This window comes from Haemaphysalis longicornis, unplaced genomic scaffold (assembly GCF_048455015.1).
Source record: "Haemaphysalis longicornis isolate Haplotype H1 unplaced genomic scaffold, Haemaphysalis longicornis Haplotype H1 scaffold_12, whole genome shotgun sequence".
NCBI classification, from domain to species: domain Eukaryota; kingdom Metazoa; phylum Arthropoda; class Arachnida; order Ixodida; family Ixodidae; genus Haemaphysalis; species Haemaphysalis longicornis.
The window spans coordinates 86704849-86729961 of record NW_027526225.1 but is presented as its reverse complement, the minus strand read 5'-3'; the positions used below and the strand labels follow the sequence as shown (position 1 = coordinate 86729961).

General features: G+C 46.9%; 2 protein-coding genes across 3 annotated transcripts in view; both read left to right on the top strand.

Moving 5' to 3' along the window:
- The first annotated feature begins 2148 nt into the window (after window positions 1-2148).
- On the top strand, window positions 2149-10669 carry LOC144162925 (sodium-dependent glucose transporter 1A-like). Of its 2 annotated transcripts, XM_077693651.1 has the most exons (4): window positions 2151-2372; window positions 6536-6662; window positions 8254-8412; window positions 9521-10669. In XM_077693651.1, exons 1-4 carry the CDS (start codon window positions 2298-2300, stop codon window positions 10555-10557), a joined length of 1398 nt encoding a protein of 465 aa, XP_077549777.1. In that variant the 5' UTR covers window positions 2151-2297; the 3' UTR covers window positions 10558-10669. The 2 variants fall into 2 exon arrangements, with proteins under 2 accessions (XP_077549778.1, XP_077549777.1); XM_077693652.1 differs by lacking the exon at window positions 6536-6662 and having other exon boundaries at window positions 2149-2372.
- Window positions 10670-16773: 6104 nt separating this feature from the next.
- Window positions 16774-25113, top strand: part of LOC144161717 (uncharacterized) — a 33903-nt gene continuing 25563 nt past the window's right edge. Inside the window, exons 1-2 of the mRNA XM_077692333.1 lie at window positions 16774-16935; window positions 18384-18510. Of these exons, the coding sequence (XP_077548459.1) occupies window positions 16861-16935; window positions 18384-18510 (202 nt within the window). The 5' untranslated portion in view covers window positions 16774-16860. The remainder of the gene's footprint in view (window positions 16936-18383; window positions 18511-25113) is intronic.

Here is a 25113-nt window from a genome sequence, read left to right as displayed (position 1 = left end):
CTACGAGGAAACCCGCGTGCGTGTCTGCAACTCTTTCTGTGCAACGCTTTCATGGCACCAGAAAACGCAAATAATAAAAGTCCCGCCTTCATATATTCATGTAATACTGTCTATATTTCTCTAAAGGAATGTCTCACCTGCAGGACAGTTCCGATAAGTACTGAAGCCGACTTTCAAGGGGATCACTGTGGATCGTTTTAAGTGCGAATGCACTTCTTAAGCGACCCTGAATCACGCGTCCACCGCCGTCCGTCCGTCCGCACCACATACCCACTTAGGGCGATTGGCCAAGAAGAGTTCCTAATTTCTTTAGCACATACCCACTTAGGGCGATTGGCCAAGTAATCTGAATAACGCGTCCACCGCCGTCCGTCCGTCCGCACCACATACCCACTTAGGGCGATTGGCCAAGAAGAGTTCCTAATTTCTTGAGCACATACCCACTTAGGGCGATTGGCCAAGAATCGGGCGTGAGAAGGGCTAATGCACCCGCTTAAAGGAGTACTGACACGAAATTTCAAAGCTGAGATCCGCTCTAGCAATCAAGTACAACGACAACACAAATAGGTGTCTGTGAATAAATGCATCTTTCTTTCTTTGTAGTTGTGTGTGTGTGTGTGATCTCTCTTTCGCGAACATTACCGAACCGCGCAAATTCAACTCCTGCATTCGCACTTTCACATTCTTCCCCTCGGGGAAATGCGGGGAAATTTTTTAGTGTTGCATGCGGTATTACGAGAAAAAAAAATTAGTAGAAGCTTAAGCTAGAGTTTTCATACTTTGACAACAGATTCCCATATTGCCCCTGAAGATACATCTTTTTAGCAATACAATCACATGATGTAGCAAAGTCGCCTTGGTGTATATTGCACCTTACGGGTATATGGGGTCTAATGGAGGTATTTAATAAAATGCCCCAGCGCCTTCCTTATTTTACATTAGACTGCTTTTATTGTCCCTAAGAATGTATTCTCAGCAATACATTTGTTTATAGCAGGGAAGCGGCTTTAAAGTGACTCGGCATGTAGAATACAGGCTTTCGCATTTATCCGACAACTCCCATTGAGGTAGGAAGGGAGTTCCTGTAATGGTTTTTCGTATTTTAGGAATAACAGAAGAACGAGAGTGTGAAATGAATTCAAGAAATGTTTGGTCGCAGAAAAAAGCCCCTTATGAACCACATGCGACCCCCCCCCCCCCTTCCTTCCCTGTCCCCCACCTCGCCTGCCTAGGGAGATCCGTCACAAAGCTTCAGAAACTCTGGAAGCGGCAATAAAAAGCGACCAGAACCACCTGTTGTCACGGGTTTCTGTACGGTCCGCCACGAGGTTTTCAGGGGCGCCTCTGTTGGCAGCGCCCATGGCCTGTGATGTACAACGTTGGGGACACTTACGGGCGCAGGTACGTTTACTTAAACCAGCAGAAGATAGCATCACATTCGTTTTATCATAGGGTAAGCAGGTGCTTTTGCTCTTGTACGCACGTACGTACGTACACCCAAGAGCAAAAGATTACGGGCCACGAAAGCAGCAATTTCGGGTTATTTCTCTGCCGCGCGGCAGCCCTGGGTACTTTGTGCCGTATTTTTCATTACTTCAGTAACTATACCACGTTACCACATCTCACATGCACGCGGCAGTCTGTCGGGCTACTACCGGAAGAAAAATAACCTAAAATTGCCATTTTCCTGGTCCGCAAACTTTTGATCGTGGCTGTACGTACGTACGTCACGGCATCCCAATCATCATCAGGACCTACTTCCGGTGGGTCAATCCGATTTTTTCCCGAAGTGTATCATCAGTACCTCTGGCAGCTAGGTAGCACGCGGCAACATGATGCGATATCCTTAAGTGCGATATAGAGGATTACGGAAGCCGAAATGCCTCCTCGCAACGCATATCAGAGAAAGAGAAAGCGGCCTCCGCCGATGGCCTCTCGGAGCCGAAAGGGAGACGTCTTTCCGGCGCACCGGTGGCGACAGAAGGTGTGGCTATGTATGGACGTGCGGTAATCGTCGGGCGCCTAATGACGGCAATAAGGAGTTCTTATCGTACAGAGCTGAGATGATCGCAGGGCCACCGTTCTGCTTAAGGCGACCGGAGTGGGAGATAGAGATGTTCAAACCGCCTTCTGCGAAACCTTATCTTGACATCTTGTTCGCACCCGGGTTACGGGCGGATAACGTGAGAGGGGCCATTGGGTGATTGCGGAGTAACGAGCCAGATGCGAAAGGAGTAGGCTCCCACGCTACTCAAGAACACCTTCGTTCCGGCAAGAATCGCGCTGCTGTGACGAGGATGTTGTCTCCAAGAGCCGAGCTATGGCTCAAATTGGGCCGAACGTGCAACCTCTGCTTCGGTATCCTAGGATTGGTAAGCGCAAATCCTTTACGATTCGTCTAGACACAGAGAAAGTAACGTTTACAGTCGAACGCCGCTACAACGAACGCTTCTACTACCAAATAGCCTGTACAACGAAGCATGCAAAATGGCCTAGCCAGATTCCTACGTTTTCTGTGTGTTGTGAACGTCCCTACAGCGAAGGGGTGACGTTCTACTACATCGTGGAGGTCATCACAAAGAAAAGGGACGCCAGAAAGGATCAGACGAGCAGTGAGGAAGAACTTGCTGAGGAGCCAAGCGTTATGGCTACCCGCGAAATGGTAGCGGCATTTGACGTGCTGCAGATACATACCTCGCCACTCCCTGACCTCGCGCCGATCACGCCGTGGACATCGACAGCATTAGGACGGCGGTGGTTGCGGATTCATTACGTCATACTACTGGGCAGGAGAAAATTGTTGACTTTTTTTTCGCCTATTGCAGTTTAAAGCTGATGATTATTTCTCTCGATAGCGTGCTTATCTGATTTATAAGGGGTGAATGAAATGCGCGACACACAGCAAAGTGGCAAGCAAAGCGAGCAGTTATCGTGGTCCCTCGCGCTTTGTTATACAGGTGTTTGTATACAAAAACGAGTCCAAAGATACGTAAGCACTTCTTAAGGGGCCTGTATGAAAAAGCATTAATTTGTGGCACGCAATGCCCCAAATTAATCCTTTTAAGGCTAATTGATGCAACTTAATGCAAATTAATGCTAATTAATGCCACACGTTCCTAATTCCCATTGTGTATGAATAAGCATTTGTGAAAGCCACCCCCAACCAGAGACGGCAAAAAAGAGTTGCGTCAGACCATGGGAGGCTTAGTGGAAGGGGACGTTGCAGGTGCGGGTCAACGGCAGCAATGCGTGCACATGTGAATTCTTCTGGAGACCATTGGGAGATTGCTGTTTACCGGGCAAGTATGCGGAGGGCCCTAGCTGCGTCCGTCCTAGACAGTGGAATGAGTACAGTCGTCGCTGTTTGATGCGCCAACCGGGCGGAAGAGTCCGCACTTTGGTTGCCGACAATGCCGCAGTGGCTGGGAAGCCACTGCAGGGTGACATCATGACACACCTGGGTAGCACGGTCCACGGTAGTGGTGGTGGAAGTAGTTGTTGCACTAGTGGAGGATCCGCTTGCGTAGAGGCGTACGATAGAGAATGGCCAACCTTCTTTGAAAACCTCCGGCGTCGAGACCAGTGACGCCGCCGCTGTCGTTACGAGGGTATTCTTGGCGCCCAGGCATTTTTGCCAACGGGGATGAAACCGTTGGGAGGTAGAGGTATACAGCTTTTCTGCAAAGCCTTTTGTCTTTGGAACAAGAAGCTCTCTAGCGCGAGGCGTAAATGAGTGTCCCGGTGTTTTTTTTTAGCCCGCGTTACGCTCTAGCGTGAGGTGTAAGTGAGTTTCGGTGTTTTAGTACCGTGACTACATGAGACGACGATTACGACGATGACGACAGGAGACGCCAACAGCCCCAGTGCCTAAGGGCTTCGGCCCTAAATGTAATGACTTTCAATCCACTTTCTTTCCCTGCCCCCGTGACGTCACAGGGACTGGGTAGTGTGTGCAATTGGTGACGGCCGACAAAAGCCTCCACCAATAAATGATGTCGTCAGGCTGAAATCGAGCCTTTCGTTGCGTTTTTGTTACTTCCCCAATGACCACCCTGCTGAAGTTTTCTAGCGGGGAATTCGAACGGTTTTTCATATTTGGTATATTTTTAAATGCAGAGCATTTGAGTAACTCACGATGTCACCCGCGTTGGCGTCCGTAGTCCGCACCGTACCCCTCCCTATTATATATAAAAAAAAGTACCATCAGGCGCCAGGTTTCGATCCCTCGACCCTGCGGGCGGAACGCAATGTACATGGTGCTTAACCCACTGCGCCACAAAGCCGACACAGATTGGGAGGCTACGGACGCGCCTTATATCCTTGACTCATTCAAATTACTGCTGACGAGCGCTCTCTCGTCAGCAGTTGCCACAAGTGCAACAACATTAACGTAACGCAAACTACTTAACGTCGTGCGCCCCCGGAAATGCTCTGCATTTGATCGTGCCCCTCGCGAGGGGGATGTTGACGCTACCTCTTGCAGAGATTGAGTGCAACCACCGAGAAGAAGGTCCCACGAGCGGCGCGCGCGCCGTGGACTGGTGGCGCCATCTGTCAGACGCGACGCGAACTACTATCAAGGCAGTGCGAAAAACGAACGCGCGAAATACAAACCGGGCTGTTTTTGTGTGCGAAAGCAAGTTCGACGGAGCCGAAATAGAGTTCAACGAGTTATGATAGGCTCATTCGTTCAAATAAACCAAAGGTGTACGTTGTGACGCTGGTCCGTTGAAATCGCTCTCCTGGTGACACCTACGACCACCTGAAAATGTCGCTTTTCTTGTCATTTGGCTAGGCGGGTACGTGATAGCCTACTCCCTAGATTCTAACTTTATGGCGATATTTTTTAGGGCTTCAAGATGTTACAGTTCGAAGTGTTTTTATGAAAGTAAAAAAATGTTTCTGAAAAAGTTTTTGTCAAAGCCCCCTTTTTTACTGCCACCAGCCGCCTAAAGCGGCCGTCTTATTAAAGCAGCAAACACGATAAAAAGGTTTAAGATATAGGCTAACGCAGAACCAGGCAGAAGAACTCGGAAATCTGGTGAGCAAAACACGATGCTGGCTTCAAGCACGTGTGTAGAGCTTGATCACGTGACTGCGGGCTTGCAGGTGGTCATTTGTGTACATGCAGCGAATAGCGGGTCTGGATAGAACCTAATGAATGAATGTATGTATAAAAAATGAAGGAAGGAAGGAAGGAAGGAAGGAAGGAAGGAAGGAAGGAAGGAAGGAAGGAAGGAAGGAAGGAAGGAAGGAAGGAAGGAAGGAAGGAAGGAAGGAAGGGGACAGTACAGGAGAGGCAGGGAGGTTATCCAGGGCAACTTTACACATGTGGATAGGGATACGAGAATTGAGAGGGAAATGGAGGACAGCGAGATATGTTAAAAGAGAGAAAATTAGGGATAACATCAGAAAAAAGACGTGGGAATGGTAAGTACAAGGACAGTACAGAACATACACAAAACAAAACAAAAAAAAGAACATGCCCGAAACTAAGGCGGCAAAATGACGAAATGGGTGAACAAAGGACGCTGGACGCTTTTAACATTCTACAGGCGTTCAGATAAGCCCGTGGTTCTTCTAGAAGAGAATTAAAGCTCTTGTAGCCTTTTGGGAATGTGACGAGCAACGCTTGTGACACAAAATAGCTTGCTGCGTGTGGTGGAGAGCTGCTTCTTCGGCGTTATGAATCGGTCACGATGGCACAACAGGTGTTCAATAATCTCCTTAGTGGCGCGCATATCACAAGCAGGGCATGTCGACAGTGAAAGAGTCAGCCCTAATGGGGACAACACCTAGCCACAAACGACAAACGAAGGTCGACGTACGAGCGTGACACGTTAGTACGTAGGGGGCGCTTAAAATCGGGGTCGAACAAGTTGAGACGAGCGTTTGAGAACAGTGGTGCATTCGACTTAGCGAGAGTGAAACTGCATGAACGGAACAGTTAAAGCAAAGATGGTATTGTTGCTTATGGTAATGGTAACGTATTGCTTGTACTACCGCGAATTGGAGCAGATGAAAAACTCAATCATAGCTTACTAGAATTGTAGTGACAAACAGTGGAACACAAATCCATAAAATTGAAAATTAAGCTTCGTAGAAGGAAACTAATGAAGTGGTTCGAGCTTATTTAAGGAGAGCTGCTATTGTAGTTTATTGCAACTAAACCATGCTATATCAGGACTTTAATAGGAAGAAATCGCGTAGTTTTCGCTTTCCAGATATTATTTTTGTGTTCGCGTGTAATTTGTCATGACTTAGGCGGACTTATGCATTACCGAAGAATCTCTCTCTCTCTCTCTCTCTCTCTCTCTCTCTCTCTCTCTCTCTCTCTCTCTCTCTCTCTCTATCTATCTATCTATCTATCTATCTATCTATCTATCTATCTATCTATCTATCTATCTATCTATCTATCTATCTATCTATCTATCTATCTATCTATCTTTTTCTCTCTCACACACAATGAAAAGGTCCTTTAAAAACAATAAAAACCGAGCCTGTGCTTACTTCCATGCCCTAATCCATTGCGCAGGGCCTCATCCTCGCGCTCACGGGAGTGGCGCTGCTGGACTTGGTGGAGATCTACGAATCGAACATCTCCAGCGTCTCCCACCTCATCACGACCCGATGCGTTGGAGGGCTTCTCGGCTCGCTGCTTGGTATGCCATCTGGTGACAAGTCGGTCTCCCACTTGCCCCAACTCCCGCTGGTGCACCTGATTGCTTACTGCCGGAAAACGTGAATATGTTTCATGAAGTGCAGAATGAGAAGAGCGAAGCGATACGGGAGGGCTATGAATAATATGAGGGGGTGAGGGGGAGGGTGTCACTTGATGGAGTGGGCAGAAATTCCATCGCCTGTCGGCGTCATATGCAAAAAAGAAATATCGTACGGCGTCAATTTTTTGCTGTTGGCTTGGGTAGCGATGACGCGCCTCTTCTGTCTACAGCGCGCCACGGTCCTCACTTTATTTTGCGCAGTTGTGTGGCCTCTTTTTGTCGTAGTTGTTACCCGGATTTTGTTTTAGGGGCGAAGCACCTTAGGGGCTCGGGCTGTCGGCGTCTCACGTCGTCGTCGTCGTTCGTCGTCGTATTCTCATGTCTAAAACACCGGGACACTTGCTTTCCAACGCCTCGCGCTAGAACGTTTCATCTCCATGGGCAAAAACGCGCACTGAAAGAACATACCGGGACACTTGTTTTTCGTTCACGCGTGCTTGCTTTCTTCTTTTTCGCTCCGTGCTCGCTTTAACGTTAAAATTTGCAGATATCCGTTTCGAATTACACTTCTCCTCCGTCTTCGTAATTGGGATGTCGCGTACATCAGCGCGCGCTGTGTGGAAAGAGAGAGACTTACAATCTTTGAATACACTTATACACTGCATGCTTCGGCCCTCCCCAGATGTCACGCTAGTGGAGATGTACATGTTTATTGTAAACCCCAATGGGATGTCTGTTTTTTATTTAATTAAACAAAGTGTTAGAGCCAGGAATGTATTTGTGTTCTGTCTCAGATGGGCTCAAGTCTTTCTTTGTGGGAATAATGTTGACCCGCATGACCCGAACCTTCATGGCTCTTAGCTACAGAACATCTTTGGCCATATATACTTGTGATTTGCTACCTCGAGAGTGGAGGTTGAAGGAGCCATGAAGACAAAAAAAAGTTGGGTTTTTTAAAAAGACGGCTTAGTCCCGATAACAATGATACCAATATCATCGCAATCTTCGAACAAATAACGGAGATATTCAAGAAAACGTGTGAAGCAGTCGCGAACCCTTAGCCAATTTCCTGCAACTTTTCTATGGCGTCACGGATCCTCGTTTGTGCGATTGGCGGCCTCATAACTGACCTGTCGCGACGACACATGACTGGACGTCGGTAATGGGGCCTCTAGTTCCATTTGACCGCATCACTTGAATGCTAACGTGCAGTTAACGCACTGAAAATTATGTTTTATTGTTGGCCCGTATGACGTCATTCTTGCTCATAACACGTAACTGTGGCGCAAAGTTTGAAAGTTTTTAATACTTCTTGCTTTTTTTTTTCGTTAAAAAAACATCTTTCAGGGCTGTAATGGAGCTGAGTGAGATACTGAATCCTAGTTCTTTCAAATTAAACGAAGTTGTATTTTCTCTTCGTGGCTCCTTTAAGAGGCTATAACATTTGAGTCGAACGCAAAGTCACGTCGCAGTTGGGTACGGTAATCGAGCTTCACATCGAAATCATGCACGCACATTCTCGTGTTCGCAGGTGGCAAGTTGTACGACACGTACAACACCCAGCTGATGTCGATACTGATGATGGCACTGGCCTGCGTCTCGGTGCTCATGATACCACTCAGCGGGAGCCTGTGGCTGGCGCACGTCATGATCTTCGTCGGGGGCATGAGCTCCGGCGCATACGACACCGGTGAGAGTGCGGCCGTCCCACGTATACCGTTTGCTGCACAGCCACTCGATTTACTAATTTAATCAGTGCCAGGCATTATTTTTGCCACGTGAAATGTTCATGGTGTAGTAGCTCAACTTTTCGTGTTGACAGCGGTGGTGAATCCTCACCCTTTCACCCTTCACCAATCCACCCGCAGTCCCCTGCAATGTACCTTTCAAATGCAAAGAGGTGTAATGAAGGATTCAGGGAAAAACCACGTTATCGAACCAAGCCACAAGTTACAAACGCTCGACGCTTCTGAATGGTAAATCCCGCAAGGAACGTTATGGCTTTATCCATCCAAAATGTAAACGAGCCTAAATGCAAAGGCATAGAGTCACACAATAGGAATTGCGGTTTAAAGTGATCAGATTTCGACCAAAAGGAATCGCGGAACAGTTGTGCTTTGGAACGCAATAAATATTAGTTGACAAGCGAAAGCAGCCAAACGAGGCCATTTGTGCCTAAGTATGGCACTAGCCGGAAAGTCTCACGTTAGCGCCTAGCAAATTGCGATTTTTTTTTTATGTTTAAATAAAAAAAGAAAAGAACTTTGGACTACCCTTCTAAGAGCTGCAATTCTACGTAGCCCTACAGGACAACCCGAAACAGTTCATAGATTGCGTAGCAATAATAAAAGGAACGGATGATAGGATTTGTTTGGGCGAGTGCAAACATTCCCTTTTCCCCATCAGGACTTATTGCTTATTTCCCTTTAAAATCAATCAATCAATCAATCAATCACTCAATCAATCAATAAATCAATCAATCAATCAATCAATCAATCAATCAATCAATCAATCAATCAATCAATCAATCAATCAATCAATCAATCAATCAATCAATAAGTAAATAAATAAATAAATCAATCAATCAATCAATCAATCTTATTAACTTATTCAACATCATCCGTGGACTCAATCCAGTACATGTGCGCTTAAAGTCGTCTCCGCTTATGCCAAAATACCGCTTACAACAAATTTTCAATAATCCCGCCACTTGGTCAAAACGACGGTTTAGTGCGTCTTCACTTCTTCAAGTCGTTTGCATCAGGCTTCTTAATGCGTCTTGAAATGTTCTACTGCAGGCTCTAACGTGTGGATCATTAAGCTGTGGCCCGAAAACAGCAGCCCCGCGCTGCAAGTGTTTCACCTGGCCTTTGGCGTCGGCTGCCTCGTGGCTCCCCTGATCGCCGAGCCATTCCTGTCCACGGCGGCGAGCGTGACGTCGTTCAACCAGACGTCGAACCTAACGGAGTACCTGACCTCAAATGAAACCGGTTACACCACTTTCGAGCCTCTAGAACTTCTGAACCAAACCACCCCCGAACACGCCCCGAGTACGATCCACTACGCATTCGGAATCGTCAGCGCCTTCCACCTCATCCTCGTCGTCTCAATGCTCGTGCTCTACTTCATCGACAAGGCCGACTTCAAGCCGGACAAGTCTAACGACCAGGCTGGCGCCACCAAGAAGGTCGAAGACGTGCGCTTCACTCGGATCGTCCTGGGGCTGCTGTGCGCCTACGTGTGCGTGTACGTCGCGCTGGAGTGCACGTGCTCCCAGATGCTAACGGCGTACGCTGTCAAAAGTGACCTCCACTTCTCCAAGTCCTCGGGTTCTCGCCTGGCGGCTGTGTATTTCTTCTGCTTCGCGGCTAGCCGCCTCGCCGCAGCACTGATCACCATCAAAGTGTCATCGTTCCAGATGCTAGTCGGGGCGCACGTCATACTTGCCGTGGCAGCCGTCATGCTCGTCATCTGGGGCTCCACGAGTTCCATGGTGCTCTGGGCAGGCAGCGCACTCAACGGCATTGGTCAGGGGCCCATCTACGCGGCGGCGGTGGCCTGGACTGTCGACTACATCGTCGTGAGCAATATAATGATGTCGTTGGTCATCATCACAGCGGGTATCGGCGCCCTGGCGCCGCCGTTGCTGGTGGGACAGTTCCTGGACCACACGCCGAATCTGTTTCTATACGTGTGCTTCGTGGCCCTTTGGCTTTGCGTGGCGTTTTTCGTCGGTATGTACCTTTCCGTTAGAAAAAGGCCGCGGCTTAGCGCGAGGAAGGAGCTGTGCGTTAACGGGACTGATGAGAAGCATGACGACATGTTCTCGATTTAGACTTTTTTGTACACTACGGGCAGGTTACACGAAATGTTCACTTGGTTGAGGAAGACAAGAACTACATATTGCACCTGCTTGTGTAGATAAATAAAACAATGATATGTACTGAGTCGTCAAGACTACGCATTGGTGGTCACATCATTTTGCATTTTCTCGTATGATGCATTTTCTTCAACGCAAACATTATTAATGACATCATTCATAAACCAACATACTAAAGCAAACGCACGTGCGGATGACCCTCCTCGTTGTTTGTATATAATGATGGGGATTCCTATTAAATTAAATTCCTTATTTTCCCAGTGGTTCCTGAGAAGGCTTCCTGGGCTAAAGGCTGTTTTACACAGCTTGACAGGGCCCAGAAATTTACAAGGGAGCAATGCCAGAGCCGCACACAATTACAAAATAACAACGCATACATTATAAGAGAGAAACATAACACAACCTGACAATATTAGCTTCGAAAGCAGGCTTACATACACACCTAAGGTAAAAAACTGAGTAACAACAAGTTTAATTATATAGACACTACTAGCTGCTAATAAAAATAAGAAAGGACATCAGCAAAAATGTGCCTGTAACAAAACAACATATTCCGCAGGCTAAAAACGCGAGCAACAACAACTCACAGGTTTGCAACATATTGTCGCATTAATTTGAATGTGGAGAAATTGTAACTGTCTAGAACGAACAGAAGATTGTGGTGGAGCATCTGAAATTTGGAATAGATTGTTCTAAAACGAGGTAAGGACCATTCACCTGGGCTTAGCGTGATGGTGAAAGATTTATTCAAGTAAAAGAGGTTCGCGGTTGAAAGAGGGCGTGGCAACACATTTGATGTTAGGTGTCAAAAAAACAACTGAAGCAAGAAGACAGTTCTGCGTACCGGATGAAGAACAATACAAGAGCAGCTAGTAATCGGAATTTGTACAAGTTATTGATTTTAACAATATTGTGTAAAAGAAACAAGTTATGCGAGCGTGTCATTACATAAGGACCGAACCCTCCATTCCCTACTTCCCCCGCTGACCTTTCCTTTTATTTAAGGCGGTGTCTAAAGTTCCGTCCGACGGTACCACAGGCTGTTGCGACGTTGTCATCCCACCGCTGACAACCCGTTGCTGCGTACGGGAAGGCCGACCCGAGCCGAGTTCCGTCGCCTCCGGCATACGTGTGGTCGCTTGGTTTGAAGCGAGCGGCCAGCCAATGTTGCAGGCGTGAGGAAGTCCAGAAGCCGTAGGCAAAACGTAACTTGTTTACTTCATAGCGAGAGATGAGCCGAAGCCAAAGAACAATGCCTCGACGGGCGAGGTTACAGTACAGGACTCGAGCAGAGTGACAGCATTGATTCACTGCTCAAACAGGAATGAACTACAGTGCTTGGAGGTGTCTAATTTATGCCCAAAGTGCTAACGGTCAGAACAAGCGTTCCCTCTAGATTGTGCACACGCCTCGAACGGCACAGACACACACACCGCTCTTTCCAGAGTTTGTGAGCAGTCGGTAGTAGCGGCGCACGCTTAGTCCGAGAGAGGGGAGAGAGGAAGTCTCCGCAGCGGACGCGGGGCTTTTGCGTCCTTGGGGCAAGTCTCGGCCTGTTGTGTCGGCACGCCTCCGAAGGTTGATCGCGCCGATAGATAGGCGCCAGAGATCCAGGCTTGTCGGAGCTTGCTGCAAGCGTGAGTCACCGACAAAAGGGGCCTGCTTGAAAGGCGCACGTAGTGGAGGGTTCCCCGCACAGCCGAGGACTATTGAAACGAAGCCCAGCAGCGGGCTCATTCATAACAAGGCACACCACTAAAGCGACGTCAATCGGATTTTGTAAAAAAAAAAAATAATCGTGCGGGCACTACTTCGCTCTCCCTAATATAACCAACCTAACCCAAAAAACATATATCTAAAAGAAAGCAATCATTTAAAACACCAAAAACTAACCTGGGCCATGAAAATTATAATTGAAACTAATTATAAAATATAATAAAAAAGCGAAAGCTGGATTTAAACCCACATCCTTGGTAGGAGGAAGCTAAGATACAATCTACAATAGATTTCTTTTTTCGTTTTTTGCTTTATTACTCTTCACCACAAGGGCAGGTGCTGTTTGTTGTCCTAGCCTATAGTCTTTAAAAAATGAGCCCAGCTTCACCGACCTAACGTCGCGAACGCTGATGTTAACAGCGAAGCTGTCTTACATTCCCTAACCGTAAGGCTAAGCTTCAAAGAATTTCTCAAGGCCGGCATAACGATTTGCACAAGGTAAGACTGGATTCGCAAGACGACGCTGTGGCTGGCGCTACCGACGGGCGGCTGCTTCCGAAGGGCGCGCGATTTTACCAATTTTCCCAACATTCCAGAAACGACCGCGAAGCCCACTCATCAGTATACAGTCCGTTTCGTACATAGCGTGCAACGCTGCTGAGTCTAGAAAGCATGATTGGGTGCTTGCTGTGACGAAGAAAGTAGGGCGCAAGGCTGCTCAAAGCAACAAACTTCCAAATAATGTGAACTAAACAATTTTATTAACGATGTTGGTAGGGTTATCTGGACAGGCAAAATTTACGTACAGTCATGGACAAATCAAATACGGACCGCGGAACGCACAGCTGAAGATACCGGTGCCGTCACCTGCAGCAGTGGCCCTGGAAAAGACACGGACATGCGCAGTAGAGATGTCGGGAGCGAGGGTGCGTGTCCCACTGCGATATGTGGCCCTCTACTCGCCGTCGCCTCCTGTATTTTTACAATGCCAAACGCATAGCGCGCTTCCCAATGGGAGTGAGTGGTACGCCTGCAGTGCCCACATGTCACGAGGTGGGGCCCCGAGCTGAACCGGGATCACGCAACCGTAACTGACTTCGAGAGCGGCTTGTGCCTGGTTGCCAAGGCAACCGATGTTTGAGATTGTCAAAGAAATGGCGCTCGCGCCAGCGCTAGAAAGCTCAGAGCCGCGGCGGAGCATGTTTTGCCTGCTTTGCCGCTCTCCACCACTCGTCGCCCCAAGCTGAACTGGTAACGTGACAAAAGCGCTGGGAAGGCTACCGATTGGGGAAGGTGGCCGGAGTAGGAGAGGGCTTGGTTGGCCGGTCAGGGCTGATGCGTTTGGCATTGTAAAAATACAGGAGGTGATGTCCTCGCTCACATGCTTGCCTTATCGCTATGACGTCAGAGCGATGCAAGCACTGCAAGTACTACCATAGAGAAAGAAATAATTTTTTTTCTCTATGGTATTATCGCCGCTGCAGCTGGAGTGTGTTGGTCTTGCTGAGAGCAATGTGGCGCGTAGTTGCAGCTGCGGCCAGTGCTTGCGTGGGAAACGCGTGCACGCTCTCGGAAGGCATACTGTTGAGTTCATCATGCTTTCTCTAAGAAAATCAGCGCACGGAAATGGAGACAACAATAAAAGCATGCCGCCTAATTTCTCATGGCACTGCATTGTTCTGCGTTCATGGTGCAGTGGTTCGGGAATTGAGCGATGAGCTGGCCACCAAGAACACGCCTTTGTTTGGCACAGTGACGGCTGAGTCACTTAACGAATTCGGTGCTTGTAGCAAACAATAAATATACAGTTAAACCTGGACGGAACGAACCTCTGTGTAACGAATTCCTCGATTTAAGGAAGTTTTTTTCAATTTTTCATTACTAACCGCGTTGAAACCCATGTGTTTCCGGCCTTTATGTAACGAAGGCGTTGCGACCGTTGACCTTGATGTAACGAATTCGCTGCACTGAGAAGTCATTACTTTTTGCACTTTTTCTGAAAAATCGCCCGGAGAAATGCACCAATTTAGCGAATTTCACCCGCACCACGACCTACCGCGCGTTTCCACGTGTGAGTGCGGTGTCTATTCGGTGCTAGGCCTGCCTGTCGGCGTTAGTCGCGCGTCTCCGCTAGTATCTGTGATGTCGGTTCGTCAGTAATGGAACCTCTTACCAATTTTGAGTACGGAGAAGAGCACCAAGTTTGCGAAAAGGCGTCCTTTCAGCATCAGTTCAGTCCTCGAAACTCGTTAAGGCACCGAAAAATGTCAGAGCAAAAGTAATATTTATGTTCCGTTTGGGAAAAGCGGGTTAAGCGACCTTGTTTCCTTGGAGTGACGTGTAGTGATTAAGCTATTGGGAAAGCAGCATGCGCGAATCATGCAGTTTTTCACCGTGAAATGAATCATTGAAGGGTGAGTTCACATGTCACTAATGACTAGCATTTTGGTTTCACTCCTGTTTTATTCTCGCCAGCCTTAGCTCGGAACCTACATGTAACAAGAGGCTCCATGTAGCGAAAACTTGTAAATTTTTGGCAACTTCGTGATACCCACGTTTAACTGCACCAGCAGAATTCGTCTCCAATTATATGTATTAACTTCAAGCATTGTGTGGGCTGGGATAATTACTGCCAAGATTCTAATATTTAAAAAAAATTAAGTTATGCAGCTCCAACCATTCTGTAGGCCGCTGCCCTTGCACAACAATGTTGGCAGCCACATTTTTTCTTCTTCTCAGGCACCTCAGTGCTTGTAGAAATCTCCCAAGCGGGCAGCACTGAACATGGTGTTTGGCGGGACCCAGGTGTCCATCTTTAATTGCTCAAGTTACTGCACACTGCACCACACATGCAAATGTATGTCGGCAATGTGACGCCGGCACAGACGACAGACGAGGAGTGGTCGCCCGTTGACCGGACGTAGTGGTGGCTGATAGGAACACGGCAATGTGAACAACTAGCGCATAAAACCGTTACAAACAGCTTTTAAAGAAGTCCCCGTCCCGTTTTACACCCGCCGCGGTGGCTCAGTGGCTAAGGCGTTGCGCTGCTGAGCACGAGGTCGCGGGTTCGATTCCCGGCCGCGGCGGCCGCTTTTCTGATGGAGGCGAAAAGCAAAAACGCCCGTGTGTACGAGATTTCGGCGCACGATAAAGATACCCAGGTGGTCAAAATTAATCCGGAGCCCTCCACTACGGCGCGCCTCATCGCCTGCGTTGCGTCGGCGCGTTAAACCCCACAATCAATCAATCCCGTTTTACTTTGAAGCACAATGGCAGACACGTATTCCGCACTGTTATTTCGTGTACAGGATATTATTTTGAATAACAGCACCTGTTTCTGGCGTCTAACTTTCTTGCGCTGTGAAATTTGTAAACAGCGAACCACGTAAGAGATATTCTTGCTGGCGAAAACAAAAACGCGATTTGCGCGGTCGCAGCCACGTTTGGAGCCCACACAATCCGTTTGCACTTCTACCACCGTTCCCGCCAAAGCGTAAGCGCTGTATTTCGGAGTTCGCGTTGACACAGGCACCGTACTCTCGAAGTACTTTTGTAGTGCACTTTTTGGGGGGTGCCAATTCAAACTTGATAGCCGTGGAATTGCTCTACTATACACAGGCTGGAGAGCATTCGGCAAACACTCCACAGTATATTGAACAGTAGGCTACCTCTGCCACTAAAAAGAAACATATTCAACCAATCCGCACTCTCAGCGACGACCAATAGGGCAGAAACTTGGGGACTTCCTAAGCATCTTGAAAGAAAACTTTCCATGTCGCTAGGCCCAACCCAGCGACACGGAAAAAATCATGCTAGGAGTAACGCTTAGCGACAAGAATCAAGCGGCCTCGATCACGAAGCGTACGCGGGTGGGCGATATCTTAGCTCACATTAAGATAAACGAGTCGAGTTGGACTGAACATATCATACGGAGAAGTATGCCTTCAGGGTAATAGAACGACTACCGAGACAGGACTAGTGATAGGGGAAGTCCGATAACTCGATGGAGGGAGGATCTAAGAACAGTTGGTGGCAAAGAATGGTTTCGCGTAGCTCAGGATAGTATCAGTTGGAAGTCAATGGAAGAGGCCTTCGCCTTGCAGTAGACGTAAACACGATGATAATGATGATATGAGTTACCACACCGAATGCCATACCAGCAGAATGCTGTGTCACCAGAACAAGAGCTGTCAGGCCTGCAGGTATAAATGAAACATTAGCCGCAGAAAGCGCCGTCCACGTTTGCCGCCCTTTATTAGGTTCACAGAACTTATCTGCCGTCACTAATTGCTGGTGCGCGTCCATACCAAAGCGCCAGCTCAGCGGTTTCGACGTATTTTATGGCGGAACTGCAGGGTTTAGCTAGGAATTGTCGGATTCGATAAGGCGTCAGCGCGTTCTGTGACGCGAGAGACCTACCTTGGCCGTCTGGAATACAGCTTCTTGCAACATGGGGCCTGTGTTTAGCGCAAAAAGACCCTCAAACCGTGAGAGGGACGACGCTGCTTACACGCCGTCAGAACGAGGGCTGCACACGCCATGGAGTGCTTTAGAAAAGAAACAGCGCTGCGCCTTTTTCGAACGCTTAACCTGAGCCTCGCCAGCGCTGGAATGGTACGTCATATCTTCGCTGACTGCAAGGCAAGGACCGTGCACGCTTGGCTCTATAGGTATTGTTGTGCCTTAACTAATACTCCTTAGCACTGCATCAGTTGTCTCTAAGTATACGTGCATGCGACCTCGGCTAGGACGAACGCGGTTGATACTTTTTTTTTTCACCCTTTGTTTTGTAGCCGTTCGTTGTCAGGCGGAAGGTCGCAGGTTTAATTTGCAGCGCCTGTGGGCATCCGGTACACGACAACGCGTTTTCGAAGTATGTTGGATTATCCGCTAGCTGTATTTTTTGTTTCGCCTCGATCGTAGCTTCGTCAAGTAGTACAAAAAAACATTATCTCGCAGAAGTATAGCCGTGATTCCTGAGTGCCGGAGCCAAAGTGACGACTTCGACAAGTTACCTTGGTGAGAGAAGCGTACAAAGCAAAAAAAAAAAAAAAAAATGGCGAATCCTACGCATAGGTGGGAATTGACGTGAAGGGAAGCTTCAGTTATATGACGTTTCGAAATGGCCCCTCATAAAGTGCATTTTAAAACGGAAGCTTTCTTAGTGGGACCGATGGTGTCCGGCAAAAAAACTAATGCATTTCTGCATAGACAGGTTGGTCGACCGAAAAGCTCTGATAAGACCTCTAGACACATGGCGCGTGCGTGAAACCGGGCTTCCGTTGTGTCAAATCGATGACTTGAAAATCGCGGAAAAGAAATGGTTCAGATAAGATCGATCATGAAGAAGGAGTACAATAATAGGCCTCTGTCTCAGAAACCACGTATCGGAATACATTTAGATCGTTCGTATATGCTTGCTTGACCTTAGCTGAGCTTCAAGGTCAGAGGGACGCTACCAGGCATTTCCTAGGATTGTACATAGAGTAATAAGCTTCCCTTCAAAGCAAAAAAAAAAGTGGCAATCGGGAACTTGCGCTGAAGTTTGTCACGGTGGTTTGAGATATTATTTTTAGGGTGAGAGATGTCGTCCTGAGCCCCTGTGCCGCTGGTGAAATTCAATGGACTTAAGCGTTGGCACACTGCCATCAACAAAGAAATGCATGCTGCTTTCACACGATAATCTATAATTGACGCAGCCTGATCGTCTAATCAAAGTATTTAGCAACACTCACTCGTTTACGAGTAACCCATGTTCACTTAGTAAAGCGTCACTATCACTTTTTTTTGTAAATTTGCTAGTTTTTCTCAGTTGTGGAGAACACGCCTAGCAATAGCTTGCACAAACTGGGCGCAACGATGTGTCACATCACTTCCTTGACCACGCCATGCCATAGTGACTCTACTCACTACCACTCCTCTTTTTCTAATGCCTTAATTATGCCTTTCGTTTATCGGCTCTCGTTTTCGAAAATGGGCAATACCACGGCTGCCTTTAAGTTTCTTCCAATCTCGCACCTGCGGTTCACGCCCAGTGAAGAGACCATTGGTCTTCTACGCAGGGCCTCTTCTTTTCGATGACCGGCGTGGCTTTGCTCGACCTCGCTGGCCTGTATTGCACCAACGTCGAAACCGTAGCTCAACTGGTGACGACGCGCGGCATCGGGACTCTCGTGGGCAGCTTCGTTGGTGGGTAGCCATTGGTGTTTGTTGCAAAACTTACGAAATTGAGGGGAGCTGAAAGTGAAAAGGGGGGGGGGGGGGTGCGGAAGAGGGTAATTGCAACTGTTTGCAAAAGCAAGAAATTTAATACATTTATTATTTAATAAATCAAATAATTTACTTAATAACTTCTACATTATTATTAATAATTACTATAATTTAATAAATTACTTATAATTTAAAATTAATAAAATTTCTTCTTTACTTTCGGCTTGTCCTGTACGCTTCGTCTATTCAAGTGACAAGCAGCAACAGCAATTCCCATCTCCCTCATCCTCCCTCTCTACATGGATATGTGTGTGTATGTATGTATGTATGTATGTATGTATGTATGTATGTATGTATGTATGTATGTATGTATGTATGTATGCATGTATTTATTTAGGTATGCATGGATGTATGCACTTATCTATGCATGAATGTGTGTATGTACGCATGCAGTTATGTATGTATGCATGCATGCATGTATGTATGTATAAATTGTGAGCGTTTATGGGTGTGTTGGTCGCATCAGAGGACTCATGGACTGAATTAATTGTTATGCGCTAGTGGGACCAATCTCTCACCTGTACATACTCATCATAATCCTCATTTGGGGCTTATCATCATCGTCTTTGCTCATTCTGCAAAGTCGGCGAGTTCCCTGTGAGCCGATTAAAGAGGCGTACTCTAGGCCTACCGTTTGATTGTTCCCGTCTGCTTTCGTCTGGGGCCCGTCTGCCACCCCTCCCACAGGCCCCAGCCCCCAGCAGGCCTCGGCATAACAGATGTCATCGGCGGCGCCCCCGTACAGCAACCAGGGCTGCATGGGAGAGAGAGAGAGAGACTAAACATGTTTATTGTTTCTTATTAAAGAGTCCTTAGGGTGGCCTCCTCATTCCAGGAGTCCATTGGCACGGGCCGCGTCTTCTGCCCTCTCCACCAACTTGCGCTGGACGTCGAGGGAAGAGCTGGCCAAGGCGCTCTCCCAAAGCTCATAGGTGTGGAAGGGATTGGGCGGGTCAAGTGGGCTTTGTGTACAGCCGCCGACCATGTGAAAAAGTGTTCCAAACTCCCCGCAGAAGCGGCACAAACGGGGATACAGGGTGGGGGCTATGTGGTGGTTTCTGCTAGGGTGGGGGTAAGTATTAGTTTGCAGGGCACGAAGTATTCTATCGTGACCCTTGGGTAGTTGTTTGTGCGGTGGGGCGTACGTTTGTCTTTGGAGCCGATATTACCATCTGGTCCACCACGGGTTCAGTGGGAGCAATGGAGGAGCGCCTACAGGAAGCGGCTGCATGGGAGCGCCCAGCCAGTACCGACAGGGTACGGCTCCCCACCAGGGGCGCTGCTACCCCGTACCTCCACCACTTCTAAGGCGAAAGCAGGCGGGTAAAATCGTAAGTTAGGTCTAAAGCACGCCTTTTTAATCTGCTCAAAGGAACTCGGTGACTTTGCTGAACGAGCCCAGACGATGATAATCCCCAAATGATGATTATAATGGGTATGTACAGTTGAGATTTGTCCCACTAGCGAATAACAATTCAGTCCATGAGTCCTCTGATGCGAGCAACAAACCCATAAACGCTCACAATATGTATGTATGTATGTATGTATGTATGTATGTATGTATGTATGTATGTATGTATGTATGTATGTATGTATGTATGTATGTATGTATGTATGTATGTATGTATGTATGTATGTATGTATGTATGTATGTATGTATGTATGTATGTATGTATGTATGTATGTATGTATGTATGTATACATATACATGTATATGTATCGGAAGAAGTTACCCTGAATTGCCTATCAGCCAGAACCGACATAGTCATAAAGCCAGCCGACAAAGGTGGCAGTGTAGTTGTTTTACCTATGGGAAAATACAAAGATGAAGCTTATAGGCAGCTCAATAACCCTTGCCACTACAAGCCCTTAGATAACGATCCGAGCCAGGAATACAGCTTAAAAATCCTTCAGAGACTCACAGATCTACGATCTAGAGAATTAATAACGACTACTGACTTAAATTTCATGAAACCGAATAATAAGCATGCAGGACGTTTTTACCTCCTCCCAAAAGTCCATAAAGTCCCCGTAGAATTATTGTTCTCTGCCGACATTCCTGGCAGACCCATAGTTTCGAATAACAATACCCCAACCGAAGCACTATCTCTGTTTCTGAATCATCACCTATCCGACATTCCGGCTCTTCTTCCTTCATTCGTTCAGGACACCCCCCACTTCCTCCGCATAGTAGAAGAGATAAATATGGGCGGGCGCCTACCCAGTGGAACCCTCCTTGTTACTCTTGACGTGGCTGCATTGTATACAAACATTCCGTTCGCCGAAGGAATTGAAGTGATTTCAAAATCTCTATCAGTGAACCCGCACCAACATGCACTAGAAGTGTACATAACTTTGTTAAAACTAGTTCTAACTCTCAATTATTTTGAATTTGACTCTTCTTACTTTTTGCAAGTTTTTGGAACTAGCATGGGTACTCCATTCGCACCGACCTATGCCAACATTTTCATGGGGCAACTTGAAGCTACCCTATTAAGCTCTTTTCCGCATAAACCTCAGGTTTACCTCCGCTACATAGACGACATCTTCATGATTTGGGAACACGGTCGCGCGACTCTAGAAACGTTTATATCCCATCTCAATTCTTCGCATCCGACTATTAAATTCTCCTGCCAGTATTCTGAAAAAGAAGTGAACTTCCTAAATACTACCGTCATTCTAGACAACGGTAAACTTAAAACCACGCTTTTTAGAAAGCCAACAGACAGGCAGCAGTACCTAGATTATAAAAGCCATCACCCCAGACACAGCAAACAAGGGATCTTTGTAGGACAAGCCACCAGGCTTAGAAGAGTATGCAGTGATGACAGTGACTACGTAGAGCACCTAGACGAACTCAAGACCACCCTTATGAACAGGAACCACCCCAAAAGCTCGCTCGATCAGGCGTACCAACGTGTGTCTAATCTCAAAAGGGATGACGTTCTCAACAAACAGCGGCAAAACGAAAGCGCCAGGCCACCTGCCCTAATGACTAAATTTTCAAACGCCCTCTATATTGCGGAAGTACTACCCCATTTTAGCCAGTAACGACCGACTTAAAAAGACTTTCCCGGAAGCACCAAGGGTTACCTACCGGAGAAACAGGAATCTAAAAGATATTTTAGTGCATGCTAAAGCAGGGCCTTCAAAGCAACCAGTCATAGCCAGCTGCTCCCGCCCCAGATGCAAGACTTGTAGGCACCTGCAAACAGACTGCGTTGTAAAAAGCACAGCCAGTAATTATGTCCACAAGATTAATTCAAGTTTTACGTGCACTTCATCCAACATTGTGTATAGGTTGGAATGCTCAATGTGCCACAAACAGTATATAGGCGAAACGAGTCAACCTATGAGCCTACGGCTTAATGGTCACCGGGCAGATACTCTTAGCAAATCCTCCATAGCTGTACCGCAGCATTTCAACCAACCAGGCCACAATTTTGATGACCTTAAGTTATATATACTTGAGTCAAATTTTAAGTCTCCTAGGGACAGGAAATACCGAGAATCTTACTTAATTCACAAATTCAACTCCATGGAACCTGCTGGAATTAATGCGTTTAAGGGCAACTTGGAATCCTTGCGATATTCACCGGGAATACAGCATTAGGCATTTTCGTGCATATACCTCATCCAAAGACTATGACCGTTCACTCTGCTCTGTACCTAGTCACCTAATTTCTTTTTTTTTTCATTCCTTAGCGTCTAGCTTAATACCCGCCCTCATCCCCCAACCTTTGCTTTTGGAATTCAATTTTATTTATTTTATTTCTCTTTTTTTTTTTCACTCCGCGTGGTCCTGTGCCCCATACGTCACCTAACTTTATCTTCTCGCTTTTGAGTTTCAGGACAGGCCTGTTCCAGGAATGTTGCCGTAGGTGACACGTGCCATTTCAGTTGCCGGGTCATTGCTTTTTCTTTTGTGTGTGGGTTTATGTGGTTTCCCTCCCTGTTTTTTTTTCTCCTTTTGTTTTCTTTTTTCCTTGACCTAGTTAGTTTCCCCCCGTCTCTATCTTTTCTTTTGACCTGAGGCTTGCAGATAGTTTTTCTGATAAGGACCCCACCCTCACCGCCTGGTCTGCTTCCGGCGGTTCTGAGATGCTTTCCCTATACCCCGCAGCGGGTCAATAAACACCCTCTCATCCTTTCTCTCCAAAAATTCCACGAATATCAACCACCAGCTGACTTCCGTGTGACCTACTTCGCGGCTTAAACTAGACAACCTTCTTGGCCCCTCAATCTCTCCCCCGACACACTCCCAAACCAATCAGCTTGCTCAATTTCCCTTCCATCTTTCCCTCTCCTTTCACCTGGGGTGCTACCCCTATATAAACCGTGCCTGCCAGGCGAGAGATTGCCCCGAGGAAAACAAGTTCTCTTTGCTGAAACGTAGGCCACAATCGTGCTTTTACCTTGTTCGAAGTTTTTCTTCTCTTGTGTTCTCTACCATCTTCAAAGTTCTACTACTCTATGTATGTATGTATGTATGTATGTATGTATGTATGTATGTATGTATGTATGTATGTATGTATGTATGTATGTATGTATGTATGTATGTATGTATGTATGTATGTATGTATGTATGTATGTATGTATGTATGTATGTATGTATGTATGTATGTATGTATGTATGTATGTATGTATGTATGTATGTATGTATGTATGTATGTATGTATGTATGTATGTATGTATGTATGTATGTATGTATGTATGTATGTATGTATGTATGTATGTATGTATGTATGTATGTATGTATGTATGTATGTATGTATGTATGTATGTATGTATGTATGTATGTATGTATGTATGTATGTATGTATGTATGTATGTATGTATGTATGTATGTATGTATGTATGTATGTATGTATGTATGTATGTATGTATGTATGTATGTATGTATGTATGTATGTATGTATGTGTGTGTGTATGTATGTATGTATGTATGTACGTGTGTGTGTATGTATGTATCGGTGCGTATGTGTGTATGCATGTATGTGTGCATGCATGTACGTACACCCGGCGTCAAAATAAGCCGGGGCACGCGAGCGCGTGGCAAAATGCATCGCCGCGACATCTGACAGTAAAGTACGTTGTTGGGCTAGTTGGTGCATGTCTCAACTTGAAAAAGGCGCTTAAAAAATACACAACACGAGCACGAAGAAGGACGGGACGGATGCGCATCCGTCCCGTCCTTCTTCGTGCTCGTGTTGTGTATTTTTTAAGCGCCTTTTTCAAGTTGCGACATCTGACGTTGCACATCTGGTGTCGAGACACCGATGTGCGCGTGCGCGTCCCACCACGCTCGCTAGCCTGTCTTTTCGTTCGCTTCAGACGGCAACGCTTGTCCCATTCAGCGCTTGGCGGCAGGGGCCACTTTCTTTGGGCAACCTCTCTTGCTCGCACACGCTTCAGCGGCCGAGGGCGAGGGTGAAGATGCGTTGCTCGCTCTGCGCTGCTCTGACAAAGGATACATGGAAAAGGGACTGCTATCTTAGTTTTAAAGACTGCATTCTTTTTTGCAGGAAAGCTGTCTATGGCTAGGATCCAGCAGATCGTCTCCCGTAATAGAGCAATGTAGACAAGAATGTAGACAAGATCTAGACAAGAACAGCGTCTTAGGCCGGGTTCACAGTGGTGTCGCAATTGCCGTAATTTCTTTTAAGTAATGACGTCATTTGACGTCTCAGCCAACCGAACTGTGTAAAACGCCGTTTTTTTACGTCCATAGCGCACGACACGGCTATTACGTATTTAGTCTGAACATAGCATTAAGCGAACGCACATCATTGCCACGTGAACGCCCACCTCACGTTTTCTCCATGCGTCGGGCGCCTCATGCGGGCACAGCATACTGCCCCTTCCCTTCCCCCACCGCACACTTTCGGAGCGCGCTGGCTCGCGTCACCACGGCGAACCTACTCCCCTCCCAATTTCACGACATTCTCCTCCTTTGCTTTCCTTCACTCGTCGGACTTCCCATCGTTCGCTCGGTCACGACGACGCCGATGCGGCTGAGCCCAGAGAAGGGCGCCAAAGGGCTGTTTCTTAAAATGTCTTCCCGGCAATTCATTTGTGTTAGGAGGTGAAGCAGACATTACGGGGATCGTTGTAATCTTTATCTTTGTAAGATGGCTTTCCCACATCGACTGTTGAACAGTTAATAAGGTCAATCTTCGGAGGGAATAAAGTTGCTCTAACGCTTGTTTCATTGAAACCATACCGAAACAAATTATATGACAATTAGCCGCTAAGACGAATCTAACACAAAGCCGGGTTTTATATTTTTCAAAATAGCATGGTTGTAAAAATTGTAAATTTGCGAAATTCTCGTCCGCTGTCAGTAGATATAGGATTGTACGGCAGGAAAACGGACAGCCCCGTGTTTTTCCACCGGAAGAAAACTCTAGTTAATCAAAAGTTCATTCAGTCAATTAACCAGGAACTATGCTGAATCGAAAATTACAAACAAACGTGTTTTGCTTCGTGCTCCCCTTGGACCCAGTCAAAGCTCACGTTGAG